The sequence below is a fragment of the Panthera leo genome, chromosome B1 (assembly GCF_018350215.1).
Source record: "Panthera leo isolate Ple1 chromosome B1, P.leo_Ple1_pat1.1, whole genome shotgun sequence".
Taxonomy (NCBI): Eukaryota; Metazoa; Chordata; class Mammalia; order Carnivora; family Felidae; genus Panthera; species Panthera leo.
Genome location: NC_056682.1, coordinates 70,519,062 through 70,546,653, shown reverse-complemented (window position 1 = coordinate 70,546,653; position 27,592 = coordinate 70,519,062). Strand labels below are relative to the sequence as shown.

Below are 27,592 nucleotides of genomic sequence, written 5' to 3'. Positions count from 1 at the left end.
GTCTTTCCACTGATTAGTACAAAACCTCTGTCTCTCGTTCTGGCCTCTTTTTAGTGACGATATTGATTATGTTTGTCAATTTATGTATCTTGATATTTAGTGATTCTTTTTAATTTTTTTTTGAATTTTTCATTTATTTTTGAGAGACAGATCAGGAGCATGGGAGGAGCAGACACAGGAGAGAGGGAGACACAGAATCTGAAGCCAGCTCCAGGCTCTAAGCTGTCAACACAGAGCCTGATGCGGGGCTTGAACCCACGAACTGTGAGATCATGACCTGAGTCAAAAGTCGGATGCTTAACCAACTGGCCACCAGGCACCCCTTAATGAGTCTTTTGTCATACTGATAAAACACTTACCTGACCTTCTCTGATTGCAGCACCTGGCAAAATTCTGCCCACTCTCAGGGAACCTCCTCAGATTCACATTCTACAGCCTTTCCTGACTGGTGTCTGAAGTGATCATTTATTCTGTCAACAAGTACTGTCACCCTTAGAATCCTTACCAATTAGGTCCTTACTTGTATCCTCATCACCTTCTGAGAGTATGGCCCTCATGTTTTTATCCTTCTCAGACTGGTAGCTCAGAACTTCGAACATAGAAAGTCCTTAATGAATTACTGTTTAGTGAATGAACAAATGAAGGAAGAAAGGAATGTTTAACCTAGCATAGTAAAACTGATAGTTAACCGAGCCTCTTTTGTAATCATTGAATTTAGTCTGGAACATAATAGCAAGTAGATATTTTATTTTGTTAGTCTATAAAACAAACTTGCCATTGCTCATTGATGTATCTAAAGTCTGTGAAATCTTAATATTAGATTAATCAGAAATCTGCTTTGTTTTCTAATATTGTATTATGTTGATCTGTGTATAATCAGCAACTAATATAGCACTTTACATCTGGTACATGAACAATGATTTTTTCAAAGCTTTTGAAGAATTAATAGAATTAAAGTTAGTTTTGATGTTTGGTAACCAATTAAAACTTACAGGTGGCATCTTTACAACAATAGAAAAGAAATGCTTTCAATAGTAATTGTTAGCCTTTTCACAGGGGTGATATAGCTATCTTGGTAATAATGTTAATAATACATATAATAAGTTAGCTAACTTTGAGTACTTCTTTGTTCCAGGTTTCATGCTTTAGGTACAGCATTTCATTTGATTCCTGTGAATAGTTTAGGATTAATTTTATTGACAAGGAATTTGAGGCTCAGAGAGATTAAGTGACTTGCTTTAAGGCACATAAAATATATATAATTCAGACCCATATTTGTCTGACTGTCCTGTCTTCAGGTCCCTGCCTTGATGTCAGTTCGCTTGGCTACTTTTATCTAATCCTGAGTCTAGATTAGATGCCCTGTTGCAAACTATTTCCATTTTTATAGCCTTTTGCAAATTGTTTTATGTTTGGCTGATTGTCAGTGTAACTTACAATTATCTTTGAAGTCTGGGAGTACTCACAGATGTATCCTTAGTACCCAGAGTTTGGAAAAGAATATATGGTTAATAAATGATTTTTGAATTGAATGAATGAGCCAACCCATCACCTAGGGATTTAGGAGGAATTTAAGTAAACATTTTCTGAAAGTATAGAACGTACTCTGTAGCTAGATTCTCAAGGATGTTTAATGAAAAGAGAACTAACTTATTTATATAGCAGTCACTGTGTTAATCTTTTAATTGATTATTTTATTGAATTATCACATTAGGGTATCGATATTCATGCTTTTTATATGAAGAAACTGAGCTCAAAGAGGTTAAGAAACTTGCTCAGGGTCAAAGCTAAAGATTCAGAGCTGAAATTTGAGTCAAGTACTTTATCTTTTCTAGCCCATGTTGACTCCATTATACTAGGCTTTATAATTTGGCTAATATAACTTCAAAAACACTATTTATGATGATATATAGAATAAAAAGGTGGTGACATTAATCATTTCTTGTATCATTTGTAATTTTGTAATTTTTTCCACAGATAGGTTTTATTTTGTCAAAACCCTCTGGTACTGTATAGGGCTATGCAAGGCTTTAATCAGCTTTCAGCTGGTTAAAATGCTTTGAACTTAATAATGGATATAAAGGTATAAGTGATATAAAGATATTCATGCATTGATGGAAATACTGTTTAGAGTTCAAGAAGGATTTGGAATAATGATCTTCACATGGAGAAACACTCTTAAAATTGCTATAAAATTTTTAAAAGAAAATAATTTTGCTGTATAATTTTAGATGAACTATCCATACAATTTTGGAGACAGAATAGTGGAATATAGGATATGTGTATGTGTGGAGATTTTAAGGAGAATTCAGGTTACCCCAAACATTATAAGGTGGCTTCTTTTTAATTATGCAAAGTATGCTGAAGTTAAAGGTTGGCATTGCTTTCATTCCTGTCAGATATCTTGAGTATTATTAAAAATATTGATATAATATCATTGGAAATTAATTACTACAGGGCAAACCAGCATACACCCCAAAATGTAGTTGTTTTTAGTCTAGATACAGAATACCAATAGATCTTAATATTAGTATCTGTATAAATATATCTAACATTCTATTAAAATAAGAATACCTAATATTAGACTAAAATAAAGCATCTTGATTCTAAAAGCCACATTGGCAGAGTTGCTTAATTAACAGTGGCATCCAAATAATGCTGACAGTCTCTTGTCAGGTATATGACAATCCCTCAAATGATATTTTACTTTTCATCCATCTCTATTTCTGGCAAGGATTTGAGGTGTATAATAACAAAAAAAAATGCAAGCAAATAATTGAAATAGGACTAAATGTGCAAGAACCATGCAATGATAGTCATACCAGGACATGAGAGATGAATTATTAATTCAGTTGGCTGTAGAATTTAGCCTTCACTCCTTAGCTGCCAGACAAAAAGAAAAACATGATGAGATACTTCAGTTTCACTTTCCTGTAATAGGAGGCATGTAAGAGAATCAGGAGAGCATTTTTAGGAATAAACTCTAAGGAATAGATTTATTTTTGCAAAGTGCTTAGAGTAAGTGTGCCTAGCACACAGTAAATGCCTATTGAATGATATAGTAATATATGTATAAACAAGTGAAAAATTAATAAATAAAGAAGAATTTATCTTGTGTATTTTCATATAATGGTCGTTGACCAAAATAAGAGGTCATGGCTTTAACAACATGTTTACAGAAGATAGATAGGCAACCTCATCTGGTTATTTTTCATACTGATCCTTGACAACAAGTTAAGGACATGTATTTTATCATGACATGTGAATGCACATTTTAAACATAGAAGTTTAAAGATGTGGTTTTCGATGAATTACCTTTTGACAAGACATAGAACATAAAGAAAGTAATAAAATAGTTTTAGGGTGTGTAATTTTAGAATACCAATAATTTTAGCTGATCATTTCAAGGGAGCTTTTTAGCAAATAATATGAAGTTGAATACTCATAAGTGCTCAAAGTCATGTCAAGTCTATGTCAACCATGCGCTTAGTGAAGGTAGCATAATTGTTATTTTATTAGAAAATAATTGAACCTAATGTGTATGCCTTTTAAAGGGGAGGGCCATGGATGTTTGCCTGGAATGGATAAAAACTTGGGGTGGGAAGAGCGTTACTTCTGCTGGAAGTGTCACCACATGATGGTGAGAAGCCTTTGTCTTGGATGAGTTTGAGTTATTTCTTGTAGTCGTGACAACCACAGTCAGATATAAAGCAGTTAAATCCCATTATGAATTTTAAGATATGAATATATTTTAACAAACAGTTTATGTAGCTGTGCAACATAACTCTTTGTTTTCTAGAGTCCTTGGCCTCCTTTATTCCCTCCTTAATTCCATGTTCATTTAATAAGATAAATGTTACCTTCCCCCCACTCCCGCCCCCAATGGTGCAGATAAGTTCAGTGTCAGCCTATATAATCTTTTTTTTTTAGTGTTTATTATTTACTTTTGAGAGAGGCATGTGGGGGGAGGGAGAGAGAGAGAGAGAGAGAGAGAGAGAGAGAGCGCGCACGCGTGCGCCAGCAGGGGAGGGGGAGGGGCAGAGAGCGACGGAGACACAGAATCCAAAGCAGGCTCCAGGCTCTGAGCTGTCAGCACAGAGCTCAACGTGGGGCTGGAACCCATGAACAGTGAGCTCATGACCTGAGCTGAAGTCGGATGTTTAACTGACTGAGCTACCCAGGCACCCTGCTTATATAATCCTTGGTTTATTTGCCTTGGACACTCTGAAACCATCTGCATATGATTTTTAAGAAACCATTTGTGTTATATATGTTGAAGCCTTTATAAACCTTAAGTTTAGAGTAGCTATGAGATATAGGTAGGTTAAATCTTATTTTACTCTCTGTAACTTCAGTGTGTGGATATTGCTACTGTGTGCCTTTACCCTTCTACAATTACTATACAGTCTGAAGATCATATGAGAAAGTAAAATGTCTCAGATTGCTCCTTGCTTATGCTTTATTTTATATTTTACACATATGTAAAGCATGTACATTTATGTTTTATAGAAATCTATTAGGTCTTATTATTTAGTAAAAGATGATCTATAACCTCTTCCTAGTTAATTATTTTGGATTTTGATTTGAAGTTTATGATTTCATTCATTTTGATAACATCAAAAGACTATATGGATAGATAGTATTTTGTGAATTTTGAATGATTGAAAATAAGGAAGCTGAGGCCCAATGCAATTTATGCTTTGGACACTTTTGTGCACGTTCTGAGTATAGTATATATAATTAAAATCAAAAGGTGTGTGCATGATGCTCAATGTTAAGTTCGTATATACTAACAACCTGATTTGTGCTAGAACCCCATTTAACTGGCAGATAATAAAATGTATTAAGGTATTAAACTTGTTCCTAGTGCACATACTCTTAAAATCTATGTCTTGACATAATTCAATTTTTACAAAGTTTTAAGATAAAAATTTTAGGAGGTAGACAAAAAACTCAAGTAAAATAATCAGCTATTTAGTAGATTTCAAAACATTTTTCTACTATAGTTAAATAAAACATAACATTTACAAATTTTGATGTACCTGTTTTGCATCCAGTGCAAATCTCATTTGACTATCTTAAATTCTCTCTGTAATCGTACATCTATGAATCTTCAAAGACAGTTTTTCTTTTTCCTTCTTAGGTAAACATATGTACATATGTGTGTTATATACATATATACATAATATTATATAATGTATATGTTTTATATACACATATATATTATTTTTGTAGTTTGCTAACTAGTAAAAGGCCAGGAGAAATATTTTTCTTTACTCTCCTTTTTTTTTTTTTTTAGCTTTATTGAGGTATAGGAGTAAGAGTAATTAAAGATGGGCATTAAGCATAAAGCAGTGAGTGTTGGAAAGGCACATTTCATAAGCAAAAAAGAAAAAAAATTATTTTAGGTATATTGACACAATATACACATATATTGATTAATAACCTGAAGCTTTTTTGTTGTTGTTTATTTTGTTTTGTTATTATTATTATTTTAATTTAAATCAAAGTTAGTTAACATACAGTGTAATGATGATTTCAGGAAAAGAATTCAGTAATTCATCACTTATGTGTAACACCCAGTGCTCATCCCAACCAGTGTCCTCCTTAACGCCCCTTCCCCATTTAGTCCATCCCCTCACCTACTTGTCATCTATTTTGAATTAAATTTTATTCTTTTTTTGGTGTGTTGGGGGGGGGGGGAGAATAATGGTAATATTTAGCAGTCTCAGGTTTTTATAACACCACTTACCCAACTGGCATAACTGGAATTTGTATAAAGGTAAAGCAATTATTGGTAAACTTATATTCTGATGTTGGAGCTAGCAAGTGCTGCTGGAATGTCTATAGAGACACAAGGGTCGTTTTAGACTGCTCTTTTTATTTAGTGACCAAACTGTTTTGATCCTGGTTGACGTTACAAGACCAAAAATATTGGTGCTGCTAATCACTGAAACTCTTTTTATTCTGGTGCTGAGCATGTCTTTCAAATAGCAATAAACACCCACACGCACACATTTTTTTTCCCCCAGGACTATAGAGTTAACATCTTCTTGAGACAAAAATGGAACGATCCCAGGTTGAAGCTCCCTAGTGATTTTCGGGGTTCAGATGCACTGACAGTGGATCCCACGATGTACAAGTGTCTGTGGAAACCTGACTTATTTTTTGCAAATGAAAAAAGTGCCAATTTTCATGATGTGACCCAGGAAAATATCCTTCTATTTATTTTTCGTGATGGAGATGTTCTTGTCAGCATGAGGTACTTGTTAATATTTGTACATTTATACATGTGTATATATATATATATATATATATATTTTTTTTTTTTTTTTTTTTTTAAGTCAGTGTATCACAGAGAAACATGTTAAGCAACTTCTAAGACCTCTGTTTCTACTTTCAGGTTATCTATTACTCTTTCCTGCCCTTTGGACTTGACCTTGTTTCCCATGGATACACAACGTTGCAAGATGCAGCTGGAGAGCTGTATGTAAATGAGACCCAAAGTGACTATAGCATAAAATCTATATGTGACTATATGTTTAAAATCTGTAGACAATACATTCTACTAATATCTTGGATAACAATGATAAAACTGATGCTTTTGATTACAAATAGTCAGTAAAATAATTTATTTAGGAAAATTATAGTTATTCTTTTACTGTAATCATTACTAAGATAGATCCCTTTGGTACTAGTTTTACCTCAGTTATGTAGATGTACACTTCTAACTTCTTATAATTGCCAACTTCATTTCAAATTAGTATTATAAGTAAAGTAAATGATGAGGCACCTAGGTGGCTCAGTCGGTTAAGCATCTGACTTCAGCTCAGGTCCTGATCTCACTGCTGGTGAGTTTGAGCCCCATGTTGGGCTTGGTGCTGACAGCTCAGAGCCTGAAGCCTACTTCGGATTCTGTGTCTTCCTCTCTCTGCCCCTCCCCTGCTCGCGCTCTGTCTGTCTCTCTCTCCCAAAAATAAATAAACATTTTAAAAAGTAAGTAAAATAAATGAAAAAAAATTATGTCTTAACAACTGTTCTGCTGTTAAAATCACGTGTTCAGAGCAGAAAATTTGAAAACATTGAAAAACTGTCTCTAAATCCTGCCAAATAGTCATTTTCTTTGGATGTGTAAAAATTTTTTCGACAACATTGGAATTTTTGTGTTTCTGTGATCATATGTTTTTCAGTTTATGAAGGGTGCACTACATTAAGGTATAAAGTATATTAATTGAAATTATTATTGAAATGATTATTTACCTTTAAAATACATTAATTCACTATGATGCTTATCTTTTGAAAATAAAAGTGGGACATAAAACTTGAAAAATGAACACTAACACAAGGAATCCTTAGCCTGAATACCTATATACCGTGAGCTATTTCAGCAAAAAAAAAAAGAGTGATAGCCTTGGAAAATATCGTATATATACTTGCTAGATGATGTGCTTTAAAGTTACTTTGTGGTTATTTGTTGTTGTTTTAAGTGTACTGAAGTTTGATCCTACATTTGAACAATATCGGTTGCTTTCTAAGTATAAAATGGGATTTTGTAGATGTAAGTGTGTGTATGTACATTTTTGTGAATGTGTTGTACAGTGTATACCTGTGTGTCAATACGTATTTGTGTAGAAAATTTTAACTATTTACATTCAAATCTATTACCCGATGCACTGAAATATTGCTTTGGAAAATCCATACACTTTAAGCGTTGAATGGTAGGCTACTCTATGCTGTAAAACCCTATAGGATCCTTGAATTGTAGCCATATTACCTAAGCCCAAAATGTGTGCTTCAGCCTGATGTAATACTGTCCACTTGAGAGGTTGTTTTACTGCTTTCCTGTGGCCATGCAACTCCTTCAGGGAAGTTTCTGGTCATGTCTTCAAAAATATAGGTGATTTCGTGCTTAAATGTTTTTTGTTTTTTGTTTTTTTTAATGTCCAGGTAGCATATTGTATAGTTGTGAATGTAGATATGCAAAAAAGCTAGAATGACTTATTCACTGCTCTTTATCAACGACAGTTCAGAATTTTGATATAGAGAAATGTGCTACTACATATGATGCCGTAGGATTGTAATTGCAATATGCTAAATATTTTAGCTTATTCTTTCTTTAAGCCAACTAATTATCTGTAAATTTGTGCTAATATTTTCATTAATGGCCATAAATTTTATCTCTTCACATTTTTAACAAAAATTTTATATAAGTAGGGCCTATGATCTTACCGTTGCTGAACTTAATAATTGGACTACTAAAATATTTAAAAGTATTAATAATCATATTCCAAACTAATATTTTTATTTATTTACTTTTGTTTATAGTTGGCTACACAACTGATGATTTACGGTTTATCTGGCAATCAGGGGATCCTGTTCAGTTAGAAAAAATTGCATTGCCTCAGTTTGATATTAAAAAGGAAGATATCGAATATGGTAACTGTACAAAATACTATAAAGGCACCGGTAAGTAATATTCTTTGAATTAAAGAAAACTAAGTCATATTTCAAAGATTCATTTTAATTTTAATATATGCTAGGAACAGGATAGAAAAAAACTTAGTTAAAAAGAAAGTTCAGTATTTATAAGTAGTTTATCATATATCCATATACTTAAATTACATATTTAAATCTTTCATAAAATTACATTTACTAAAGTTCTTAAAAAATTTTATTCTAGTTTTGCTTTTCTTTATGAAATTCTAGATAACAAGAGGTTTTCAATTTTTTATTTTAGTAATATGAACTCTCCCAAGCAATGGTTTGCTTAAGTATTGAAGAAACTCTGCTTCTGGCAAGATTCATTTTGGGGCCAAACATTATGGATTTGATCGATGTAATCCATATACATTTGTCTCTTGTCTTTTAGGCAGGTTTTAGATGTTGGTTGAGCCATATTGTTAGTTTTACAAAGCACTGATCTTTATGCTGTGCAGGAATCAATAGCATGTCTAGGAAATAACTAGACATCAGTGAACACTCCCTGTATAATATTCTTGGCATACGTTATGGAGCAGCTAATTGCGAAAAGCACAACAAATTAACCTCATTCATTAAATTACCTCAAACTTTGCAGAAATAAAAATATAATACTAATCAATACTTTAATAATATGATTCATATTCAACCTTTGAGTCACAACTGATAGTTACAGAGAGTTTTAGATATTAAATATAATAACATTGTTTCTCTTAGTAAAATACATAAAAAGATGATTGAATTTTGATCATTATATCAAACTATTATTTCAAATTATCATTTCAGCTTGTAAATTACCATACAATTTCTAATTTTCAGGAAGTAAACAAAGATATGATGAAGATATTCAGAAATAGATACAATAAAAGTTTAAATTTATTGCAACATTTATGTTGGCTTGCAAAAATAAAACATGTATAGTATAATTCTGTAGAATTCAGAGAGATCAGATGTTTGAGCAAAAATGCTGTCATCGTGACATCATCAAAGACAAAATATAATATTAAAAAAGGTAGAGTGAACATTTGCATATTTACAGTGCTACAATAAACGCAACACTTAAGCAACTTGGAGATAAAGTTAGTTTAAGCATGTGTTGTTTACTTTCACATAAGTTAACAGCTTATATAGCATTTATATATAAGGAGTTCCTTCTCTTATAAAGCTTATATATTTTAGAACGGGAGAGATAATAAGGAAGTGCACTGCGAAAGAATTTATGAAGGTTTTTAAAAGGAAAACCTGAAAGCTCTAAAAAATTTGACCACCAGAGTGGGAGAGAGCCAAAGCATAAGAGACTGTTAAAAACTGAGAACAAACTGAGGGTTGATGGGGGGTGGGAGGGAGGGGAGGGTGGGTGATGGGTATTGAGGAGGGCACCTTTTGGGATGAGCACTGGGTGTTGTATGGAAACCAATTTGATAGTAAATTTCATATATTAAAAAATAAAAAAAAAAAGAAAGCACACACTGATACCTATAAATTGATCATGCAAAACAAACAAACAAAAAAAATAAAAATAAATAAATTTGGGTGAAACTTATTGTGCAGCAATAAAAAAAAAAAAAAAAAAAAATTTGACCACCAAAGTACTCAGTGAAGAACTCATAGATACACGGACTGCTAGATATGGAAGTGATCTTATTGACAATTCTGAGGCAGCTTCTTTATTTAACACATAAAATAACTGAAGAGCAGGGTGACTGAGTGATTTACCGAATGTTCCAGGCAATTCGATGTCGGCGACTGCCCGAAGCATAGTGTCCCTCTTCTTGGTACTCACTCAAATTAAGGAAATGAGCTACAGTGTTTAGAAATGTTTACAGCTCACCTAGTAATGAAAAAAATAAGCTTGAAAGCCAAGAAGCAGCGTTTTGGGATTGTTGTGTAGAAGCACATATTAAGTACATAGCTCTTTGATTTCTTGCTGTATGTCAGGCATTATTTTAAGTAGTCTACAGGAATTCTGTATCTTAATCCTCACAACAATGCCATGACTTCGATACTTTTCTTCTCCCTATTTTACATGTTAGGACAATAAAGCAAAGACACTTATCCAGGTGAAGCACTGGAATAGTGAGTCTGGTATTGCTACCCTACCTGTGGAGTCAGTCCCATTATACACTGCAAATAGTTAACCACATCTAGATTATATGCTTAACATTTCAAAATGAATAGTCTCTAAATTGTTTTAAGAAATTTGAAATAGACCCTAGTGAAATTTTAAATTTCATCTAAAGATGAAAATAAAACTGGTAATTTTATTTCTGATTTTATGTAATAGCATAAAATGATGACATAGCATTGAAAATCCTGGGATATTTGTTTTTTCACCTTTAAGCCCTACATCTTAAACCCTATATCTAAAAGTCTCCTTTTGGGGATGCAGCAAGGAATAAAGGCAAGATCCCTGCCCTTTTGTACATATGTATTCTAGTATAGTACACACATAAACAAAATAATTTATTTTAGTTTTAAGAAGAAAATAAGATGTGCTGGAGAGTAGTTGAGAGATTACTTCAGATTATAATAAGTAAAGATTTTGTGGTATTTTTTGAATTATTATAAATAAGTCACTGAACTCTCATTAGCTACAGAAAATAACAAAAAAAACCCTTATTTCTATTTAAAAATTTTTAAAATGTTGTTTATTTATTCTTGAGAGAGAAAGAGAGAGAGAGAGAGAGAGAGAGAGAGAGCGCGAGCATGAGTGGGGGAGGGGCAGAGTGAGAGAGGGACACAGATTTGGAAGCAGGCTCCAGGTTCTGAGCTGTCAGCACAGAGCCTGATGTGGAGCTTGAACTCACAAGCCATAAGATATGACCTGAGCCAAAGTTGGACACTTTACCAACCAAGCCACCCGGGCACCCTCCTCCCCCAAAAAACTTATTTCTAACATCATAATAATTGTCATTTACTATGTTTCAGTAAGCATGCTTTATCATCAGTGTTTACATGAATCATCATATGACTGTCATATTAGTAAAATATATTTTAATATTTGGGTAATATTTAGAAATGTACTTAGAAATATAGAGCCTTCTGGGACGCCTGGGTGGCTTAGTCAGTTAAGCGTCCAACTTAGGCTCAGGTCATGATCTCGTGGTTCGTGGGTTCCAGCCCCGTGTCGGGCTCTGTGCTGACAGCTCAGAGCCTAGAGCCTGCTTCAGATTCTGTGTCTTCCTCTCTCTCTGCCCCTCTTCCACTCGTGCTCTCTCTCTCTCTCTCTCTCTCTCTCTCTCAAAAATAAATAAACATAATTTTTTAAATAAAAGAAATAAACTTCTAAATATATGGGATGCTTAATAATGTAGAATAATGAAAAAGATATAGACAGCAACATATATAGAATGATGGACAATATGTTCTTTAACTTGTACAGAAATAATCAGAAATAATAATTTGGCTTTAACTTTATTAAAAGTTACAGTTTTTTATAATTGTAGATGTTACAAAGGAGAAATATATGGGAAAACAAGTATGAAAAATACTTAAATTGCAAGCCTAGGTGAATAATAATGAAATAAAACCCCACAGGAAATAGAAAGTAAATTGAATTTGCCAATGAACATTTATATCAATTAGCTGCCCACCTGCCTCTCATAAATGTAACAGTACTAGGGAAAGATCAAAAAAGATCAAGAAATGTTTCTCATAAAAGTTTATGGAGCAAATCACTATAATATCCAAGCATGTATTTTATTGCCAAATTCATCCAAGTCTTGGGAAGCTCCCCTAGTGGGTGCCTTCATAAAAGGAGGGGGTGGAAACTTGCTTCAGAGTACAGGGTTTCTGTTATTTAGGTTGCCAATTAAATATGATGGGATGGAATGCAAAAGTTCATTTTAAAGTGAGCAACTCCATAGTAAATTGTTGAAATATTTGTGACAATTCAGGTTACCTAAAAATATGCAGTAAGTGAGAGACTACTAAAGATAGAGAACAAGCCGAGAGATAATGGGTGGGGGGATAGGCTAGATGGGTGATGAGTACTAAGGAGGGCACTTGTGTTGAGCACTGGGTATTGTATGTAAGTGATACATCACTGAATTCTACTCCTGAAATGAATATTGTACTGTATGTTAACAGATTAGAATTTAAATAAAAATTTGAAAAGAAAAAACAATAAAAAAATAAATTTAAAAATATGTGATAAGCACATGTATGTCATTCCCTATCTCACATGTGCTAGGTAAATGTAAAATTAAATTGAGTAAGTGATGCTATTGCAAAGCCAGGTACTTTAGAACCACTTTTAAGAAGTACTGGGAGCCTCTTAATTGCAGAAAATGGGACTTTTAAAAGATTCTATTTTGGAAATTTTGCACATAATTGTTAGTTAGAAACATATGTTCTTGTTTGTCCAGGCAGGAAGTTAAGATGAGTGGTGGGGAACAGAAAAGGGAGGGAGGTTTCATTATTTGACCTTTTGCATCTTTTTAAAACCTATGCACAATTTAAATTAATTGCCTGGTTTTAATGAAATTAAAATTACAAAAAGAGACAAACATTCTGCATTTTTTTTTTGTTTTCTGATATAATATGGAAGCATTTGGCATAAGTAGAATTTACTGCAGTTCAAATCAACTCTTTATTTTTGTTACATATTTAGCCCTAATATGTTTCTAATCTCTCAGAGGTGGCGATGATTATAATTCACACTGGGGAAAAGATAGGGTTCTAATCTAAGTTATTTAATAAGAGGACGTGAATAGCTATTCTTTTATTTGACATTCTTTAATTGTGCACTATTGCCGTAAGTACCATTAATGAATAAAAATGAAGATTGTTCTAGTGCCAGAAGTGTATATATCCTTCCTAACTAGGAAAATCAGATAAATATTTCTTTTAAAATTTAAAATAGTAAAAAGCAATATTGTCCTTTCCCCACAATTATTTAATGTGTTCATTTATCATTCATTTATATATTTCCACATTTTAAAATAACAAGGTTTAAGCTGAACACAACTGGAGATATTTTAACTTTTTGGCATTTGCACATAACCTTGCTTTTGTTTGAATGGCTAACGACAATTTTATCAAAATTAAGCACTCTAGGCATTAAATATTATATTTAATTTGCTAACTGAAAGAACTAAAGCATTTAAAAAAATAATCTCAAACATCTAGAAGTGTGTCTTCTATTCCAGTGCTAGGAGAATATTTTGTCACTTATTTTGTTTCTCAAGTCAGCAAAGGCTATTATGAGGCTGCCCATAATTTGTGATTAATCCGGGGGACTAGTAGTGTCATGGCATCTCTAGAATTATGCTGTAATGCAATTTCTGCACTTGTCTCCGCTTGTGAAAATGAGGTCCTCTGCCTCATAAAGCATGCTTGAGGGTCTAGAGTGGAGGAGAGAATTGAGAGGAACGTTGGATATTTGCCCTTTATAATTTTTTATCTACGTAGATTGAAAACACATATTTCTTATTGCTGCTAGCATTTACTTCCAATACTCTTAACTTTTAAGGTTTAAGTACGCATAGGAGTTATTGTAGACTGCCATACTTTCTAGATAAGAAGTGGTACATGTAGCTGAAAAATTATACTGACAATGCGTAGTCGTGGAGTGTTTCTTTTTAGACTTGTTCCACTTTGATTTACTGCTCCCTATGTGACTCCTTTAGATCAGTTGCTCTGAGAGGACCCATGGGTAATGAAAAGTTTAAGTTCATTGCGAATTCTCTGAACAAAGACTTAAAAGCTGAGATGTTGACATAGTGGCACAGCATGTGGTATCTATTTCTCGATGCCATAATAAAGTTGTGAAAGGTCAGGTGAGACAGGTCCCATAATGTCAACCTTTCGCATCAAATGAATTATATATTTATAGAAAAAAAAATCTTTTTCTGAGTTTACTTTGTGAAACTGCCTCAAATGGAAGTGACTTACAATTTATAGGTACATCGTTGATTTTTGCAGTTGCACGTGGGTGAGCACCTCATATTTCTAACATGTTTGTTTCTGAAAGGGTACTACACGTGTGTGGAAGTCATCTTCACCCTGAGGAGACAGGTCGGGTTTTACATGATGGGTGTCTACGCCCCCACCCTGCTGATAGTGGTTCTCTCCTGGCTTTCCTTCTGGATCAACCCGGACGCAAGCGCTGCCAGAGTGCCCTTGGGTAAAGCGTTCTGTGCTTCTCTCTCGATGTCTGATGTGGGTTATGTCCTTGCCTAACTGTGTAATCAACTATTTTCAAACAGAACTGTAGAATTGAAGGCAACCTTTTTCTTTTCTTTTTTTAGACTTCCTTCAAAACTTGACATTGCACTGTATTTTCTCAGTGTTTATGCAGTCAATAATTAAACTAAGTTTTTTTCTTCTTTCATGTCTTTGGGTATTTTAAACAGCTGATCTGTCTAACTTTGACTCTTGTGAAATAATTATTAAGAAGTGATTTCCACAGGTAACTAAAGTCTAAAAGCCGCAATAGTGCCAGACTTAAAAACAAAACTATATTGATGGGAATCTTTCTCAGTGATATTTTATACTATCTCATGCTCTTCACTGGGGAATGACTTTGCATCATTTTCTTTTTTTTTAAGTTTTTTTTAATGTTTATTTTTGAGAGACAGAGAGACAGAGACAGAGAAGCAGAGAGAAAGGGAGACACACAATCTGAAGCAGGCTCCAGGCTCTGAGCTGTCAGCACAAAGCCTGATGTGGGGCTCGAACCCATGAAACATGAGATCATGACCTGAGCTGACGTTGGACACTTAACCAACTGAGCCACCCAGGCGCCCCATCTTTGCATCATTTTCTTAAACATCGGATATTGTGTGCTGTATCATCAGGAGTGGCTAGGGAGAAGAAGAGCTGGTTATCTATGCTCTCTTATTTGTTATTGTTAATGCTCTGTCACATAGAAACATCATTAGCCAGTCTTAAAATTGTGTCTGTATAGGGATGAAAAAGTCTTTGCTTTGTGAAGTAATCAAGAGCCCTTCTAGTGGGTAAAGTGAATAATCTTGAAAATAAGGATTTTGTTACAACAAATTTTGATTGTTTGGAATGTTTTAAAATGTTTCATTACCTTGTGTGTGTGTGTGTGTGTGTGTGTGTGTGTGTGTGCGCGCATGCGCGCGTGTGTGTGTGTGTGTGTGTTCTCTGACTTTCACCTGGAACTTATATAGGTAGGGCTGTGGTATATCTGACCTCTTGGTGACTGATTGCTTGCAGCATTTTATTTTTTATTTCCATCAAAAAGGCTTTGTGCAAATCTCCCCCCAGACTTGTTAGGGGAATTAAATGAAATACAGATTTTAAAGAGTAGAAAACCAGGAAAGAAGCAATGAAAATGACAGTTTTACTTGAATAAGACATTTGGTGATTTACATTTAATAAAAGCCACAGAGACCAAATCTACATCTTAATGACCAAAAATGTAGGAGATTTCATCCTAATGGTTATGTATGTATAATGAAGACAATAGCAACTCATAGATTAATTCATTTAGGGGATGAGAATTAACTATGTAGTATGTTGTACTGAGAATAAAACTACTGGAAAACTAGATTTGTATTCTTAGACTTGTCAAAAATATCATGCATTTCCCCCAAGTAGTCAATTTTTTGCTTATTAAAAATATCTTACTCTTATGCACCGATATAAATTGAAATGTCAGACTTTCAAGAGTACTCTGGAGACACTTAAATCCCTGATATGTCCTTGAAGGATTTTTCTCTGAAAATCCCCATCTATTGCAGGAGTTCTGACATAAGGTCCCTGAGCTGTCCACTTAACGTCCAGTAGACCTATTGTATGGAGCAGAAGTATTTCATGGTTGAAAGTCAGTCCCTAGAGTTCAACTTGGATTTCAATTCCTGCTCTCTGTCTAAATTGTGACAATTTAGATAACAAACAGATCTAACCTCTTTAAACATACTCTGTTGAAATGTCAATAGGGATCAAAAAATACTCAAGGGGTTGGTTATTTGGAGAACTGAAAATATGAGTGTAAAGTGCTTATTACACATTCAGGAGTTAATAATATGCCACATGTATACATTACTTTACACTTTGTAAGGCACTTTTGCACTCTTGATTCATTCAGCAAGTATTTAGTGTGTGCCAATTGTGTACTAAGCAATATTCAAGAAGATGGGCACATAGCTAACAAAGTAAATAGCTAAGAGATAGTTAATAGATTAAACAAAAGAAAACCTCTAAGCCTCAATGAGTATGTATTTTTTTTGGAAAGAAACAGACATCAAATAAGTACAATATATGATATATAAGACAGTGACGTATAACTTCCAGTTATAAAACAAGTCATGGAAATGGAAAGTACAAAATAGGGGATATAGTCAATTATATTGTAATAACAGGGTGTGGTGACAGATGATGACTGTACGTAATTATGGTGAGCACTGGGCAGTGTATAGAATTGCTGAATCACTCTGTTGTACACTTGGAACCAATATAACATTGTATGTCAACTACACTAAAATTAAAAAAAAAAAAAAAATCCTAATGTCCGGGAATGTAGAAAGATAGTGACCTAAGGACAGAGAGTTCAGGGACAGCAGCCTGCTTGTAGGGAACTGTTGAAAGAGAAGTGATATTGGGTAAAGATGTGATGGAGGTAAAGAAATAAATCACGGTGGATATCTAGGGAAGAATGGGCTGGGTTAGTGATCATCAAGGCCAGCATTCCTATGGCAGGAGCATGTGTGGAGTACTTTGGGAACACCAAGAAAGCCAGTGTGGCTGGATCAGAACGAGTGAAAGGGTGATGTCAGAAAGACAGCAAAAGGGAGGAGACTGTGTAATATGTCCTAAGGCATTCTGATTATTTTGGCTTTTATTCAAAGTGAAATGGGAAGCCCTTGAGGGCTTTTCCCGCAGGATGTGCTTTAAATTTTAACAGATCTCAGGGCCCCTGGGTGGCTCATTCAGTTGAGCATCAGACTTGATTTCAGCTCAGGTCATGATCCCAGGGTCGTGGGATTGAGCTCCCCCATGTCAGGCTCTGCACTGAGCATGGAGCTTGCTTGAAATTCTCTCTGCCTCCCCCAAATCAATAAATAAAAATAAGAAAATAAATAAATTTTAACAAATTCTCCTTGCCTCTTTGTTTAGAACCCACTAAAATGGGGCATGGGTGGGAGCAAGGAAATCAGTCAAGAAGCTATTTTAGGGGCACCTGGGTGGCTCCGTCGGTTGGGAGTCCGACTTCAGCTCAAGTCATGATCTCACGGTCCGTGAGTTCGAACCCCGCGTCGGGCTCTGTGCTGACAGCTCGGAGCCTGGAGCCTGTTTCAGATTCTGTGTCTCCCTCTCTCTCTGACCCTCCCCCATTCATGCTCTGTCTCTCTCTGTCTCAAAAATAAATAAACGTTAAAAAAAATTAAAAAAAAGAAGCTATTTTAATAATCTAAGTGAAATGATCACGGTATGAGCCAGAGGGTAGAGATGCTCATAATAGATGATGGATATGGTAGAGATAAAGAGATGTGTAGATGTGTTGTATGTAGGATTTAAGAAAGTAGAATCAAAGCTGACTTCAAAGGGTTTTTGGTCTTGTATTTGTTTTTTGTTTGTCTGTTTGAGAAACCAGAGGGATGAAATTACCACTTAGTGACATGGGAAAAGCTGCATGTAAAAGAGGTTTGAGAAGGTGGGAAGATGAGGAGCTTGGTTTTGGACATGTTAAGTTTGAGATCTCTTTTAGGTAGAGATATCAGATAGTTGGCTATACAAGTATGGAGTTTTTAAGAGAGATCAAGCCTGGAGGTAAGAACTTTAGATTTGTAAGAACATAGATGGTCTTTAACGTGAGGAGACTGGAGTGCAGGTGGACGTATAAAGGTTAAACCCTTGAGATTGAGAAGATGAGCAACAACCAGTATGATGTAGTTTCCTAGGAGCCAAACGGGGAAAGCATTTCTAGGTTAAAGGAGTGCTCAGTCAAGCTGCTTGCCAATCAAGTAAGTTTGGGGCTAACTATTGTCATTGGATTCATTAACCTGGAGAAGTCACTGGTGTCCATGATAAGAACAGTTTCTGTAGAGTGAACAGAGGAAAGCTTGACTGGAGTGACTTCAGGAGAGAATGGTGGCATCTGGGGAGGAACTAGAGGCATCCAGTAGAAACAACACGCTGGAGATTGTCAGCTGTAAAAAGAAAAGGAGAATGGGGAAATAGCTGGGGTGGGAATAGGAGTTGAGAGGGTTTCTGGTTTTTGTTTTGAAGACGGACAAAAATCTTAGCATGTTTATATTTAGAGGAAAACAACCAATAACAAAGGAAAAAATGAGAGATGGAAGAAGTGCAGGAGCAGAATTTGAGAAGTGAAAGGGGATGAGATCAGGTAGACAGATTGGCCTTTTCGAGGACAAAGTGGATTGGTCCCAGGGATCAGCAAACTCTTCCTGTGAAGGGCCAGATAGTAAATACTCTATGTTTGTGGGCCATATGGTTTTTGGTGCAACTCCTAAATCTGTTGTAGCATTAAAGGCAGCCTTAGACAATACATAATTGAATGGGTGTCCTATGCATCAGTTTACTAATCCTTGGTCTTCAATATCAGGAGGGAAGGCAGAGTATATAGGTATAGACAGAGATAGGTAAGTAGATATGGTAGTGGGGGCTTGTGAATGATTTTGTTTTCTCAGTAAAATAGGAAGAAAGGTCACGAGTTGCAAGTGAGGTAGGATAGACTGTTGTGAGTTTGAAGAGAGAAGGTAGTGAATGGACAAGGGAAATATACAATGCTTGCTGTGATTATGGGCTTCCTGAGGTTAGTGATTATAAATTTCAACTAAGATCATTCAGTATGTTGGGATGATTATCTCTAGCCACACCCACTAAAAGAAAACTAGAGGATAGGAATATATTTATGTTTGTGAGATGTATCCATGTTGTTGCTCATGTTTATATTTGACTCCATATAATTGTTGGGCAGTATTTCATAGTTTATTTTTCCACTCCACAGTTGATGGACATTTAGATCATTTCCAGGTTTGGGTTATTATAAATAACCCAAATGTTGTTTTCAATAATTGTGTACAAGTCTCTTTATGGACATATGTTTTTATTACTCTTGGGTAAATACCCAGGAATAAGATTTCTGGATTTTAAAGTAAAACTATGTTTTATACTTTTTGAAAAACTTTCATTTTATTTTTACTAAGTTTTTAATTTCAATTCCAGTATAGTTAATGTACAGTGTTATATTAGTTTCAGATGTACAGTGTAGTGTTTCAACAATTCTATATATTACTCAATGCTCATCATGAGTGTACTCTTTAATCCCCATCACCTGTTTCACCACCCCCCCCCACCTGCCCTCTGGTAACCATCAGTTTTTTCTCTATAGTTAAGAGTCTGTTTCTTGGGTTGCTTTTCTCTCTCTTTCTTTCTCCCCCATTTTGTTTTTTTTCCTTTTGCTCATTTGTTTTGTTTCTTAAATTCCACATATGAGTGAAATAATGTGATGTCTTTCTCTGACTGACTTATTTCACTTAGCATTATACTCTCTATCTCTAGCTCCATCCATGTTGTTGCAAATGATGATTTCATTCTTTTTATGGCTGAATAATATTCCATGGCATGTATATATGTGATATATATATATATATATATATATATATATATATATATATATGTATAGTATGTTTGTGTGTGTGTGTGTGTGTGTGTGTGTATAGAGGTGCATGCATTCCTTTGAATTAGTGTTTTTTAAATTTTGGGGTAAATACTCAGTGGTAGTTCTATTTTTAACTTTTTGAGGAACCTCCATACTCTTTTCCACAGTAGCTGTACCAGTTTGCATTCCCACCAACAATGTACAAGGGTTGTTTTCCCCCACATTTTCCCTAACACTTATTGTTTCTTGTGTTGTTGATTTTAGCCATGCTGACAGGTGTGAGGTGATATCAAGATACACTTACTTTTATAAAATACTGAGATACTATTTCTCAAAAAGATGGTACCATTTTGCATTCTTACCAGTTGCTTCAAATACTCCCCAACATTTAATTTTCTTACCTCATTGTGGTATTTCTACTGTAATGTTGAATAGAATTGTTGACAATTGTTCTTCCTGATTCTAGTAGAAATAACAGCCATTCACTATTAAGTGTGATAGTAGCTGTAGATTTTTTGTAGATGTCTTAACTGAATTGAGTAGATTTCCTTTGCTTCCTAGTTGGCTGAGTGTTGTTTTTTTATCACATATGATAAAATTTCATTGAATTTAAATTTGATTGAATTTTGCCAAATTCTTTTTCTGCATATACTTAAATATTTAGATGGGTTTTCTTCTTTATTTTGGTGAATTATATTCATTGATTTCTAGATGTTACATGAGTTGCAAGAATTATTAGCACAAAATATTTTCATAATATTCCCTTATCCTTTTAATGTCTGGCTATTAGTGGTATGTCAGATTTAATTCTTGGTATTGTTAAATTGTGAATTCTCTTTTTTCCTGATTATTCTAGCTGAAGGCTTATTTTTTTGATATTTTCAAAATATCGTAACTATTTCATTTATTTTTTTCTATTTTCCTTTTGGTTGATTTTTAGCTCTTTATTAATTTCTTCTTTTTAATTACTTTGCGTTTAATTCGATCTCTCTTTGATGCTTAAAGTGAAAACTCAGATAATTGATTTTAGATCTTTTTTCTTTTTAAACAGGAGCATTTAAAGTTATAAATAGATATATTCTTTCAGTAAAAAATGTTTTCTAATTTACCTTGTGATTTCTTCATTGGCCCATGGATTCTGTTTGATTTCCAAATATTTACTTTTAATAAGTACCTGATAATGATTTTAATTTTATTTAAATGCTTTTTGATTTTGTCAGAGAATATGATTTCAAACTTTTTGTTTATTCAGACATTTTTTTTTTATGGCCTAGCCTAACATGTATCTCCTGGTAACCATACCACATTCCCTTGCAAAGTATATTTGTCACTGTTGGATGTAGTGTTCTGTAAATATCAAGTTGGTTGATAGTACTGTTGAAATCTTTTATGCCTTTTGTCTAGTTATTTTTACAGCTATTGTTGAGAGAGTTGTTAAAAATCTCCAACTATATAAAATTATGCTGTAGGTATTTAGAAGTTCTGTTACTAAACATATACATATTTATAATTTTATCTAAAAGAGAAATAATATTACTTTAGTGTACTACTTAATATATCATATTACTTTAATAAAAAGATAGTCCATGCAAATGGAAACAAAAAGAAAGCTAGAGAAGCTATACTTATATAAACAAAATAGACTTTAAATACAGACTGTAATGAGACTAAGAAGGGCATTACACAATGATAAAGAGGTCAATCCAACAAGATGATGTAATATTTACAAATATTTATGCACCCAACATAGAAGAACCTAAATTAATAAAGCAAATATTCCCAGACCTAAAGGAAGAAATAGACAGCAATCCATAATAGTAGGGGACTTTAATCCCCCCCCATTTACACCAATGCATAGATCACTCCAACAGAAAATCAATAAACATCAGTCTTAAATGGCACATTAGAGCATATGTACTTAACAGCTACCTACAGAATATTCAATCTAAGAGCAACAGAATACATATTCTTCTCAAGTGTACATGGAACAATTTTCAAGATAGATCATATGTTAGGCCACAAAACAAGTTTTAATAAATTTAAGAGGATTGAAATCACATCAAGCAGTTTTCCAAACCACAGCAATATGAAACTAGAAATTAATTACACTAAGAAAAATGGAAATTTTGCACGTTTCTGGAGATTAAACAACATACACCTGCACAACCAGAGGATCAAAAATAGAAATCAAAAGAGAAATTAAAAAATACCTTGAGACAAATGAAAATGAAAATGTAACATACCAAAATTTATAGATGCAGCAAATGCAGTTTTAAGAGGGAAGTTTATAGTAATAAACACCTACCTCAGGAAACAAGAGAAGTCTCATATAAACAACCTAACTTTATATCTGAAAGAACTAGGAAAAGAAGAACAAATGAAGTCCAAACTAAGCTGAAGGCAGGAAATAAAAATTATACTAGGAAAAAATGGAGACTAAAAGACAATAGAAAAGATCAATGAAACTAAGAGCTGACTCTTTGAAAACATAAACAAAATTGACACACCCTTAATTAGACTCACCAAGAAAAAAAAAGAGAGAAACCTCAAATCAATAAAATCAGGAAAGAAAGAGGAGACATTACAACTAATATCAGGGGATACAAAGGATCCCAAGAGACTCCTAGGAATAATTATATACCAACAAATGGACAACTGAGGCAAAATGGATAAATCCCTAGAACTATACAACCTACCAAGCCTGAATCATGATGAAATAGCAAATTTGAACAGATAACAAAAATTACCAGTAAGGAGATTGAATCAGTAATCAGAAACCTCTCAACAGACAAAAGCTCCAGACCAGACACATCACTGGTGAATTCTACCAAACATTAAAGAATAATTAATATCATTTTTTTTCCTCAAACTCTTCCAAACAATAGAAGAAGGAAGAACTCCTCTAAACATATTTTACAAGGTCAGCATTACTCTGATACCAAAAGCAGACAAGAATACCACACACAAAAAAATAAAATTACAGGCCAATATCCCTGATCAATATACCTGCAGAAATCCTCAACCAAATATTAGCAGACCTGTTTCAAAAATACATTAAAAATATCATACACAATGATCAAGTGGAATTTATTCCAGGGATACAAGAATGGTTCAACATCTGTAAATCAATCAGTGTCATATACCACATTAACAATATGAATGATAAAACTCCTATGATTATCTCAATAGATGCAGAAAAAGCATTTGATACATTTAGCATCCACTTATAATAAAAATCTTGTAAGAAAGTGGATATAGAGAGAATGTACCTCAACATAATAAAAGCCATATGTGACAAGCCCACAGCCAACATTATACCCAACAGTACTCTAAGGTCAGAAACAAGACAAGGATGGCCACTCTTGCTATTTTTATTTAACATAGTATTGGAAATACTAGTCAGAGTCATTAGGCAAGAAAAAGAAATAAAAATCATCCAAAATGGAAAGGAAGAAGTAAAACTGTCATTATTTGTAGATGACATATTATATTCAGAAAACTGTAAAGACTCTATCAAAATACTGCTAGAACTAATAAGTGAATTCAGTGAAGTTTCAAGATAGTCTGTTGTTTCTTTACAATAATTATGAACTATCAGAGAAATTAAGAAAGCAATCCTATTTACAATTGCATTAAAAGCATAAAATACTTAGGAATAAATTTAACCAAGAATGTGAAAGAGCTATATGAAAACTGTAAGTCATTAATGAAGTAAATTGAAGACAGTGCAGATAAAGGAAAAATATATTCCATACCCATGGATTGGAAGATTAATATTGTTAAAATGTCTATACCACTCCAAGAAATATGCAAATTCAGTGGAATCTCTATCAAGATTACAATAGTATTTTTCACAAAAATAGAATAATCCTAATATATATATATATATATATATATATATATATATATATATATGTCAATTAATTTATGACAGGTGAGCCAAGAATGTATAATTGGAAAAGGGCAGTCTCTTCAATAGTGTTTGGAAAATTGGACAATCACCTGCCAAAGAATGAAACTGAACCATTATCTTATACCCTACACAAAAATTAACTCAAAGGGGATTAAAGACTTGAATATAAGACTTGAAACCATAAATCTCCTGGAAAATAACAGGTGATAAGCTCCTTGATATAGATCTTGGTCAATCTTGATGATTTTAGCAAAAGCAAAAATAAACAAGTGGGACTATACCAAACTAAAAAACTTCTGCACAGCAAAGGAAACCATCAATAAAATGAAAAAATAATCTACTGAATTGAAGAAAGTAATTGCAAATCATATATCTGATAACAGGCTAATATCGAAAATATACAAAGACTCATACGGCTCAAAAACAAGAAGAAAAGAAAAACAGAAAAAACAAAAATAAAAGTCCAGTTAAAAAATGGGCAGAAGACTTGAATAGACAACATCTAATTGGTCAACAAACACATGAAAAGATGCTAAACATTCTCCCAATCTCATTTGAATTTACCTTTTCCATTGTTAACAAACGTGAAAGCTCCCTCTATGAATTTTAGGTACAGACTTTTGTCTGTAGCTCTTTCTCTGAGTATGGAAGTAATTATTGAAGCAACTTTTTGTAATACTCTTAAGTAAATTATGCATAACACTCCATTTCTCTGGTACATATAGTACTTGAATTGTTGCTAAAAGGGAAGTTTTTTTAAAAAGGGAGTTCGTTTAACACGTAACTTTCAGTTGAAGTGTAAAAAGATTAATAATTTAGGTTACAAGGCAGACCTCTAGCAGACCATGCATGCACACATTCTTTCTTATACTCTGGTCATCTAGAACAGTGTTCAGGGATTATAAGGACCTCTTACAGAAATGTCAAAAAGGTTTTTTTGGATTCTCACATGATATTAATAATAGCTTTCCTTTTCGTATCCTTAGAGTAAAATGTTATGAAATGATAACGTGCTAATATAATTTAGTAGTACTTCTAAATTAATTTTCATCTTATTAATCACAATTCCCCATGTATGAATTTGATAGTTTATTGCAGTATGAGATAAAAATTATTTGTAGTTGAGACAGGTATGTAAACACTTGCAGTTTACTCCTTGACCTCTACTTGTTCATGACATTTGTTATTACATTAGCATTATACTCTCTAGCTCCATCCTTTTTGCTGCAAATGGCAAGATTGGCATTGTTTTAGGGCTGAGTAAAGTTACATTGTATGTATATGCGCTTCATCTTTAACGATTCATCTATCATTGGACACTTGGTAGCCTTTCGTATCTTGGCTATTGTAAATAATGCTGCAATAAACGTAGGGATGCATATATCTTTTCAAATTAGAGTTTTTATTTTCTTTGGGTAGATGCCCAGTAGTGAAATTTCTTTTGATTGGTTTATAAATTATTAAAATTCAGACAAAATTTCACTATGCATTATTTAACAGTGAAGTAATTTTATTTGAAGACTATGTTAAGTGAATGGTACAATACTTGTCCAAAGAAATATTATTTGCTCAGATTTCTTATTTTAGGATTAAAAAAGCAAATGAATATTTTCTAATTTTAATATGATTTCCTGAAGAGAAGGCATACAGTGATGTTCACATTTTTCTCCATTTCTATTCTTTCATCTCTGAAATGATAAAAATCTTAATAGAATTGACCATCATGGTTTCTAACTTAATATCTGGAATTATAAATGCCTCCCTCCTCTCCCCAGAAAACCCTTAATGCCATATTCTTCCTTTAAAAGGACAGTCCCTTCTCTGTTTCTTTGGTCTCCTTTCTTTGACATTCCAGCATCTTTTCCTCACAAGGTTTTCTGCAATTTCAAAATGACCTCCATCTGAATAATATTGGCTAATCTTTTCTTTTACAACATTCTCAAGTGTATCATGCTTTTGTCATGGTCATCGGTTTTATGCTTCTTGGCCTTTCTCTAACCCACTTCAATGTTTTCATACCAAAGTCATTTCTTTCCTACGTCTCCTCTTCCCATCTTTCATGGGTATTCTTCCAGTTATTCCATTCTTTAAAGCTTTGTCTCAATCTTTTCCTTCTTCCTTTAATCAGTAACCAAGTCTTTTAAAATGTCTTGTCAAAATCCTTTTGCATCAGTTCTGTGCTTTGTTTCTGCAGCTACTATTTTTTCCTTTCTTAGTCTGTTGTATATATCCCTACCAGAATAATGTTACTCAGCATTCTTTTGGTAATGTCATTTCTCTTCCCCAAATTTAAAGTTTCTTAATATTTTCTACCAGGTATGGCAAATTCATTATAGGGCTTTCAGGACCCTTAAAGTCTGCCATTACTCTCCCATTTTCTCATGAAGTTTCTGATATATCAGGAAATTTTCAGGTATACTACTGAGTTTACAACAGTTTGATATATCTATCCTGTGTTATTGATGAAAGTGAAATGCTATGGAAACACAGAGAATGGTGTGCCAATATATTCTATTTCAAAGAATTAAGTAAGGTTGTTTTTGATTGCTAGATTGACATATAGCATTTGATTAAAAATAGAAAAATTGACTTGGAAATATGACTTGTTAAATTAACGCCCATAGGTATAACTAATTGCAGTTTCGGGCAACAAGTGATAAGATCTTGGTTTTTATGTCAGTTTCCACTTCCAGGTTAGAAACATTAAGACCTATATTAACTTTTAAGATGTAGTCTATTAATTAGTTCTTAGTTTTCCTCAGGACCAAGGGTAATTAATATAACTGTCAAGTCTTTACATTCTAAGTAATATTGTTTCTATCTGCAGAAGTTACTATATTTTGCTAGAAACCTTTCTTTCTAGTAGAGAATCTCGTAGCTCTTCAATACTCACAAAAAAAGAGCCGAACAAACTTGACACCTCTCAGGAGACTTTAAAACAGTGCAACTGATAGAATATATTTTTCAGTGTTTTAACTGATTATTAATACTAATATAGTGCTTACCATACTTCCAAGGCGAGAGACAAGAACACCAAGTATATCTTTGTTAGGTTGACCTATTTGTTAATTCTCTGTGGTGGTCAAATCTAAGAATAAAAAGTGCATTTGGCCCCATAAGTGCATAGCCTAGGCAAACCTGTTTTCTACATTACTTAATGTGAGCCTCCTTTGACATCATAGAAGACTTTTTCTGACACAGGGTGTCACTGGTAGTCAGTGGGAATGTGGCAAGTGCAAAGAAAAGGAGGGATATAAATTATTGCAATTTTCCTTTTGGGTTTTACAATTATTTGGCTTAAATTGATATGTAACTAGTTAACCTTCCACAAATGGTTAATACAGATAGCAGAATATTGCTCTTTCCTTGAAAAGCTGAAATCATTTGTTTCCCCTGAAATAATCAGGAATGCTCTATCTTTGTCTTTTCTATTAGATATTTTAAATTGTGAGCCTTATCAGAAAATTGCTTTATATGTTCTATTCTTGTTCAGACTTAGTTGTTCTTGGGGTAAAATGCAGTTCTGTGACTGTCTAAAATAAAGCTGAAAAATGAAATAACTCTAACTAGAGAGCTTTGTGGCTTCCTCCGAGATACTACAAAAT

General features: G+C 33.6%; 1 protein-coding gene and 1 long non-coding RNA gene across 10 annotated transcripts in view; one reads left to right on the top strand and one right to left on the bottom strand.

The window, feature by feature from the left end:
* GLRB (glycine receptor beta) overlaps positions 1–27,592 on the top strand; it is a 97,861-nt gene that overhangs the window by 55,553 nt on the left and 14,716 nt on the right. For all 9 annotated transcript variants that reach the window (XR_006201660.1, XR_006201662.1, XR_006201661.1 and 6 more), the window contains 4 exons: positions 6,033–6,262; positions 6,404–6,486; positions 8,326–8,466; positions 14,453–14,605. Coding sequence is in view for 6 of the 9 variants with exons in the window: in XM_042935202.1 (XP_042791136.1) it covers positions 6,033–6,262; positions 6,404–6,486; positions 8,326–8,466; positions 14,453–14,605 (607 nt within the window). In the remaining 3 variants the exon portion in view is untranslated. The remainder of the gene's footprint in view (positions 1–6,032; positions 6,263–6,403; positions 6,487–8,325; positions 8,467–14,452; positions 14,606–27,592) is intronic.
* LOC122217757 lies at positions 18,415–27,120 on the bottom strand. Its single transcript, XR_006201663.1, has 2 exons — positions 26,993–27,120; positions 18,415–18,599 (listed from the first exon to the last, which is right to left on the bottom strand). It is a non-coding gene; the product is annotated as an uncharacterized LOC122217757 (long non-coding RNA).